The sequence below is a fragment of the Lactuca saligna genome, chromosome 7, assembly GCF_052625555.1.
Source record: "Lactuca saligna cultivar CGN05327 chromosome 7, ASM5262555v1, whole genome shotgun sequence".
NCBI lineage: Eukaryota > Viridiplantae > Streptophyta > Magnoliopsida > Asterales > Asteraceae > Lactuca > Lactuca saligna.
Genome location: NC_136423.1, coordinates 72,566,411 through 72,575,406, shown reverse-complemented (window position 1 = coordinate 72,575,406; position 8,996 = coordinate 72,566,411). Strand labels below are relative to the sequence as shown.

The 8,996-nt window shown below is 29.3% G+C and overlaps 1 protein-coding gene across 1 annotated transcript; it reads left to right on the top strand.

The window, feature by feature from the left end:
* The first annotated feature begins 1,877 nt into the window (after positions 1–1,877).
* Positions 1,878–4,333, top strand: AIP2 (RING/U-box superfamily protein). The gene is made up of 5 exons (XM_078965181.1): positions 1,878–2,227; positions 2,669–2,888; positions 2,965–3,212; positions 3,745–3,957; positions 4,043–4,333. Exons 1-5 carry the CDS (start codon positions 2,081–2,083, stop codon positions 4,190–4,192), a joined length of 978 nt encoding a protein of 325 aa, XP_078821307.1. The 5' UTR covers positions 1,878–2,080; the 3' UTR covers positions 4,193–4,333.
* Positions 4,334–8,996: the final 4,663 nt, after the last annotated feature.

Below are 8,996 nucleotides of genomic sequence, written 5' to 3'. Positions count from 1 at the left end.
TCTCTCACACAACTCGCTCAAGCTCTCTAGGGGTTCTCTCTCTGGACTGGTAGCCGCAAATGAGGGCTATAAGGTCCCTTAAATAGGGCACAAGCCCGGAGATTTAGGGTTTTTGACATCAGCGCGGACTCGTCGAGTCCACCCATCGACTCGTCGAGTCCGTTCATTAATACTCGACGAGTCTAAGCGTCAACTCGCTTAGTCCCTCCTCATAACTTCAAATTAAACAATTAAAATATGATACCTGGAAATCCGGATGTTACATCAAGCGACTTGTGGTCTCTCTAAATAACAACACGATGTCAATTCTCAATAGCATCCTACTTTCGCCACCACGTTGTGGATACCCATATACTACGCCGCAATACAAAGTACATCGCCCTCAACTTACATCTAATTCTCACCCAAATCACCTCCTTATTCACCATGCCGCAACACCCTAACCAGCGCGTTAGAGCATGAGTAAACTTTCAGGCTCTTTTTAAATACACTTCTTTCCCATATCTTATACATATTAATTCCAACTATTTTATCCATACTTAACCCATATATCATTACTTCAAACATCAAACAAAACATACAAAAGAATGAAAGATACCCAATACCATTATATAATCCAAATATTATCATTAGAACCAAAATACCCTTAAACACATAATAACAACCTAAACTACTTTTACAAAAATTCTAGGTTCTTAAACAAACTATCAAACGTCAAAACTTAACTTGTGTACCATATGTAAAAAATAAAAATTGATGGAAGTCAGCTACATAGTTCTTAAATCTGAAAGACATAAACATCACATACAATCAATAAAGAATTCTAATATTACCAATTTAACCAAGTGACCAACCCTCTTAAAATCACAAACAAGAATTCATCGAGATTAACTATACAATACATTCATCCTCTCATGTTCTTCGACTAAATCAATGTATGATATCTAATATTACCAACATCAAAACATAGTTGGATTTTTGGATGAGAAAATTAACCAAAAGAAGAAGAAGCGATGGCCGACCCACAAGCCCTGTAGCGATCCCAACCCTTAAATCCTCTTAGTAGCATGCCTTAACATTTTTCGTGGTTATCTTTTTTGGATTGTAAATGAATTTGATTACGGGCGTGTTAGGCACGGAGCTTTTGGAAGCGTTTGGGAGCTTCTAGCTTTTAGCTTTTGACAAAACGCTCTAGTTTAAACAAAAAGCTTCGTTTGGCAGTACAAGCGTTTAACTTTTAGTTTTAACAAAATGCTCCGATTTTAAAAGCTACTTCATGTAGCTTTTAACAAACGCTCCGGAGCTTTTGAAATCAATTTCCATAATTACCCTTAAAAATATATTTATATATTTTTTTATTTTTAATAAATTGTCATTTTATGTAATTTTATATATTTCAAAAGCTTTCAGCTACTTTTGCCAAACATTCATATAACACATAAAAGCTACAGCTTCCTGCTACACGCTACCAGCTAACCGCTACTCGCTTCCAGCTAACAGCTACTTTTACCAAACACGCCTACGATGTAAAACCAACGCGAAGTTGCGATTTAGGAAATATAGATGGAGGATGAGGGCATAACGTATCTTGTGTCGTCTGACATTCAATCGATGGGTAAAATGGAGCAAAACATATATTTTTCATCATTCAATCAGTGAGACCACTCAGTTAAGGTTTAAGCTATGTGTCGGAAGCACATCAAACATCCTAGCCAAACCACCATTTGTTCGAACCGGTCAACACTAAGTCACTAACCCTAAAAGCCTCTTAGAGTACCAAAAATACCATTAACCAAAAAAATTCATAGGACTTAGCCAGATTATCCTTTTAAATTAAAATCTAAACCCGGTCGTTGGGTAGGTTCGCGTTTTGTCGGCTCTAACTTTTATATCGAGACGGTGGTCGTACAACGTGACTCGAAATTTCCGAGGATTGCAGGTTTCCCCCTTCGCAAGACACCATTCGTTAATATAACGTTCGAGAGAGATTAAATTCCCATTCATCAATCAAATTCGCTTTTCACAACCAAAGTGATTTAGGGTTTATCTGATTTTACAATACTAAATAGGAGAAAGAGATATGGAACGTGAGGATGACTTGAAGCAGAAATTGCAAGATTTACAGAAGCAACTAGGGAAAAAGCAAATGTTCGAAGAGTCTGTCTCTTCAATTAGATCTCTGCTCCATCAATTTTACCCTTCCGCTTCCCCTTCTCTTCGTAAATCGGTAATTTAAACATTAACCATTTCTTTTGCAGATCAGTATCTATTATCGTTGTTTTAATTTTGTCTGTTTATTTTGAAATTGCGTGGATTTTAGCTTACATGATATGCAGATAACGATCAGGCTTCCTCTTTATCGTTTTCCTTTTTGTTTGTTGTAATCTGTTTTAACAAAGTAACGACTTGGCGTTTGAAATCTACACAAATCAATGATGAAACAGTATTATGATGATGTTCGATCATGATTACTCCATGACATGAGTATGAACTATGAACTAATGATCACTACATGAACCTTCAATTCGCTTTAGTTGTAATCAAGGGTTGATGATAAAGTTACCCTAAGAACTTTAGGCCTTTAATCGAATATAATCAATGGATTAAAAAAATGCATCTTTCATAGCTTTTGATCTATTACTTATAAAACAAGTTATGGATGCCACAGTTTTTCACAGTCATATCTCGTGTTGCAACCATATTAAAGACAAGATACACCTCACCCGGATTTTGGAATGCTGGATTAGGGCTCTTTCTAGAAGCTGAACAAATGGTGTCTGAATCTTCTGAAAAGCAACATCTGAAGACTTGCATAGTTAGAGCCCGAGAACAGTTGAGTGAAATAGATAATCAGCCTGACGAATCTGCACAAAACAGGAGACATCAAGGTCTTTTCTTATTTAACTGGTTCCTTATAAATTGTATATAGATTCTAAACAAGGGTAAAATGGTCATTTATCGCAGGGTATTTATTTGAAGGACATTTGACTGTGGACCAAGAGCCTCCACAGCCTCAATGGTTGGTTCAATCAAATCTGATGACAGCCCTTGCTGCTACAATGTCTCAAGCTGAAACATCTGAAAACAACACGTCAGATGGGCCCACCAATCTCCCACGAGAGCTCATGGATAGACTTCAAGAGCTTATGCCCAACATATCACCCGATTCCAATGATTTACCTCAAGAGATTATCGACCAGCTTGTGGCAATGGTAATTTCGTAATTTACTGTATTTGTCATGCATTGGACCGGGACCGAGACTGATATCAACCAGACAAAATTTATAACTTTTTGTTCCACCGAAAAAGATAGAACAAGGTGGGACAGGGGACTCGCTCTCGATATCTCATCCATGAAAATGACGTAAATGCCCTCCTCATCCTAATCATCGAAAATAGCCCTGGAAAGCCTGACAAGTGTGGTCCGATCTTTTGTAACAAACGCAGCCTTACGGCTGCGTTTGTTATATAAGACATGGCTGGACAGGCTTTGTAAGGCCATTTTCGACGATCAGGATGAGAAGGACATTTACGTCATTTCCATGGATGAGATATCGGGAGCGAGTCCCTGTCCCACCTTGTTCCATCTTTTTCGGTGGGACAAAAAGTTACAAATTTTGTCCGGTTGATATCGGTCTCGGTCCCAGTCCAATGCATGACAAACACAGTATAAAGCTCTCATGTCGTGTCTGGTCGAGTGGAGGGGCGTAATCGTAATTTTATTTTATTGATGTTTATATACAGTTTCCAGAAGGGGATTCAGCAGCAAGAGCACCACCAGCAAGTAAAGAAGTGGTTGCAAAGCTTCCGGTTATTGTTATTACAAATGAGATCTTGACCAAGTTACGAGCAGATGCTGAATGTGCGATTTGTAAAGAGAATTTGGTGGTAAACGATAGCATGCAAGAGATGCCATGCAAACACACGTTTCATCCTCCTTGCCTCAAGCCATGGCTGGTAAATGACCATTTTTTATATATGTGAGTAAATGACCATTTTACCCTTGAGTGTTTTGAGAATTTGTTGTTGTGGTTTGTTTCAGGATGAGCATAATTCGTGTCCGATTTGTCGACATGAATTACGGACAGATGATCATGAGTATGAAAGTAGGAAGGAGAGAGAAAAGGAGGCTGAAGAAGAGAGAAAAGGAGCTGCAAATGCAGTTCGAGGAGGTGAATATATGTATGTATAGGTCAAAAAAGGAAAAAAAAATATTATTTGTGAAAATGTTAAGAGTGATATTATTTTAAAAAATAGTATTGTTGATTTGTTTTTAAGTATGAGATTATGTTATTGTTACCTTTTATTATTATCATTTTCGTTTGTTTTTGAATGATCTTTTGATGTTTACATTGTGTATTCAATATTTTATTTATGTTTAAAAAATAAACTAAAGAAATTGTCTAAATGCAAATATAAAAATTCATTAAAAATATAAATTTATGTATGTTCTATATAATAATGAATTTAAAAAAAAGTAAAGATTTATGATAACAAATAGAAACAAGGTTTCTTCAATCGAGAATGTGACTTTTACGAGTAATTAACTAATTGTATTTTTAAAAAAAAGTAAATTACTGAAATCGTACCTGTGGTTTGGTTAAAATTGCATGTTTGGTCATTAATTTTTTTTTTGCACTCGGATCGTTCATGTGGTTTGATTTTGTTGCGTTTTTTCGTCCCTGTTGTTTGATTTTGTTGCATTTTTCGTTCCTTACATATATAAAATTAGGGACCAAACATGCAATTTTTATCAAACCATAGGGACGAAAAACGCAACAAAATCAAACCACAGGAACGATCCGAGTGCAGAAAAAAGTTAGAGACCAAACGTGTAATTTTGACCAAACCACAGGAAGGATTTCAGTAATTTACTCTTTAAGAAATTATGTTACATCCAAATATCTCATTGTGAAATTAGATATGTATATGTTCAATTATCAATGTAATCTCAAATGAACCGTATGTGTGGTTATTAATGTAGGTATTTATTAAAATAAAATTGTATGGTATAAAATCAAGTGGACCAATTTGATTAAAATCAACACGTTCAATTTATTTTATTTAGATTCGTAGGCTACAACTCCAATGTTTGCATGCATGCCATGCCATACACATATAAACCATGACATGTGATTTCATTAATTATGTAAGAGAAAAATGTAAATACGTATGGCTATCAAACCTATTATTAAAACAATTAAAAAATTACGATGTGAAAAATAAAATATAGAGGCATTGTGTATGATTATATTCACGCGTTGCGTATAATACAAAAATATATTTGAAATATTTATAAATATATATATTTCAAATATATTAATGATGTTGTTTGCTCTTATATAATAAATCTTATAATAAGTTGGTATAAATATTTTTGTTTTGAATTATATAATAATATAGACATCTTTTTAAATTCTATAATCTTAGTTGTTTTAATGATCTCTACCTGTAAGTTACTCATGAATAAAATTAAATATAATATATGGTTTAATGATATTTATAGTTATTGTTATGATTAATTAATTTTAAAAAGTTTATTTTTTGTCATTTTAATTTTTATCATTATAATTATTTAAAACATCAAACATTGTTTTTGGTTTTAAAGATAACAAAATAGTTTTTGTATATAATGTTACTTTTAACTATTGCTGTTGTAAGTTATTTTAAATAACGTATTTGAAAACTCTTAATTATTTTAATTTTGTTTCATAAATTTAACTTTTTTAAAATTTATTTGATGAATATTGTTAGTTTCTTTGATTGTAATTATTTATAACAATAAACATTTTTTTTTGTTTTTAAAGATAAGATTATAGTTTTTTTTTTTTTTTTTTTTTTTTTTTTTTTTTTTTTTTTTTTTTTTTAATATAATATTACTTTTAGCTATTCATATTGAAAGTTATACTTAAGTTACTTATTTGAAAATTCTTAATGATTATAAAAAATAGTTTCATGCTTTTTTTTTTTTGTTAATTTAGGATTGCAATTTAGGTTTCGCACTATAATTTGTAACTTTTAACTATTTAGAGAATACTCTCTCGTTTTTTAAGTTTAAATAAATTTTGATTTAAGTTAACCATTTAACATTATATTGAAATTAATAATTTAACTATTTTGCATAAACTTATAAATTATACAAAATTTGACTTTAAAATGATAATTGCTCACATATAACAACATATCTAAACTAATAAGTTAACTATAATATTTTTAAAAGCTAAAGTCATAATTTTATAAATATAAGTAAAATATGATATTTTAATATTGTAGTTTAGTTAATTTATTATTAGAATTTAGTTTTATATTAATTAACATTATTAACCAATTTATAATAATTATTAGAAAAAATTTGAAAAGTCATGGAGGTTTCAAATGCATGTGGTGCAAGTAAAAAGTGTCTCATTTATAAGTATATATTAGGCGAATACCCGTGCGTTGCGCAAAACACAACAATATATTTGAAATTTTTACAAATATATATTTTTTAAATATATCAATGACATTGTTATTAGCGTTTATATAATAAATTTTATAATAAGTTTGTATAAATATTGTTTGTTTTGAATTATATGATAATGTAGATATCTTTTAAAGTTGTATAATCCTAAGTGTCTTAATGACGTCTACCTGCAGATTACTTATGAATAAAATTAAATATAATATATGATTTTATGATATTTATAGTTGTTGTTATGATTAATTAATTTTAAAAAGTTTATTTGCTTAAGATTTTAATTTCTATCATTGTAATTATTTAAAAAATCAAACATTGTTTTTGTTTTTACAGACAACAATATAATTTTTGTATTTAATTTTACTTTTAAATTGTTGTTGTAAGTTATTTAAAATAACGTGTTTTGAAACTCTTAATTATTTTAATTTGGTTTAAAAAATTTAATGTTTTTATAATTTATTTGATCAATATTGTTAGTTTCTATAATTGCAGTTATTTAAAACAAAAAAATTGTTTTTGTTTTTAAAGAAAGTATTATAGTGTTTTATATAATATTACTTTCAACTATTCTTATTATAAGTTACTTTTAAGCTATTTTATTTGAAAATTGTTGATGATTATAAAAAATAGTTTCATTGTTTTTTTTGTTTATTTAGGATTACAATTTAGGTTTAACACTATAATTTATAATCTTTAACTTTTTATAAAACAGTCTATCGATTTTTTTCAAGTTTAACTGAAATTTTGATTTAAGTTAATTATTTAATATTATATTGAAATTAATAATTTAACTATTTTGCATCAACTTATAAATTATACAAATGTTGTGATTTTAAAATGATAAATGCTCACATACGACAACATATTTAAACTAATAAGTTAACTATAATATGTTAAAAAGTTAAGCCATAATTTTATAAATAGAAATATAATATGAGATTTTAATATTGTAGTTTAGTCAATCGTTTAAATGACTTCTACCTGCGAGTTACACATGAATAAAATTGAATATTGTTGGGTTTTGAGCATTCTAACACTCCTATGGTGTACATGCAACCCTATAAACATTGGATCTATGTTTTCTCTATTACACATGTAAATAAGAACTTTCCAAGGCTTTAATCCTAACTAGCATATTATGAAGTTCTTATACTACAAAGTACTAGTTAGATGACATACCTTTTAATGTAGCTTGATGTCTTCAAGCTTTAAGAGCTTAGCCCCAATAGTGTGGAAGCGTCAAGTGGAATCACAAATCACCAAAACACCTTGGAAGACTTTAGAGAATATGGATACTTGGTTCTCTCTAGTGAAATCGGCTAGCCCTTCTTAGTGTACCACACTAGTGCCCATTTCACCAACCAATGACATCTTTATATAGTATGGAGACTAGGGTTAAACCCATGACCTTTCATTTCATATGATCCATGGGTTAAAACACTCCATGGACTATCCATGAGAGCTTAGCCCAACCTAAATGAACTTGGCCCATTCCATATATATATAAGAGTCCATATTTAATTAGTTCATTTTGATCACTTAATTAATTCTAAATTAATTCTTGATCAATACTAATTAAATAATATGATTCCATATTACTATATTAGAACTTATAATATATTAATATTAATCATAAATATACTATTCTCAAAAGACTATCCATATAAATTGTGTTGGTGAAGTGCAACCCAAATGAACCATGTCGGGTCGGGTCAAGTACATACCAAATATAGTTATGGACTTAGACATTAATCCAACAAATATAATATATGGTTTAATGTTATTTATAGTTGTTTTTTTTTTTGCTAATTAATTTTTTAAAAATCATTTGCTTAATATTTTAGTTTCTATTATTATATTTTTTTAAAACATCAAACATTGTTTTTTTTAAGGTAACAATATAATCATTTATATAGAGTTATTTTTAACCATTGTTATTGTAAGTTATTTTAAGCTACTTATTTGAAAACTTTTAACGATTATAAGAATATCTTTAGAAAATATTTTAATTAAACTGAGATTACAATTTATTTTTTGCATTTATCACTATAATTTATCACTTTTAACTATTTATAAAATATTCTTTGGTTTTTTTAAGTGGAACTGAAATTTATATCTAGGTTGATACTGTAATGTTATATTTAAATTAATAATTGAAGTATTTTGTCAAAACTGTTGAAAAGTTGTAGCTTTAAACTGATAATGACTTATATACAACAACATTTTAGATCTAATAAATTAAGTATAATATATTAAAAGTCAAATACATAACTTTATAAGTAGAAGTAAATATATTATTTTAAAATTGAAATTTAGTTTATTTATGATTACACATTAGGTTTGATATTTATTTAGCTTTATTAACCAACTTATAATCATTATTTGAAAGATACTACAATTTATCACTTTTAACTATTTACAAAATATTGTTTGGGTTGTTTAAGTTAAACTAAAATTTATATTTAAGTTGACCCTGTAATGTTAAATTTAAATTAATAATTGAAGTATTTTATACAAATTGTTCCAAAATTGTATTTTT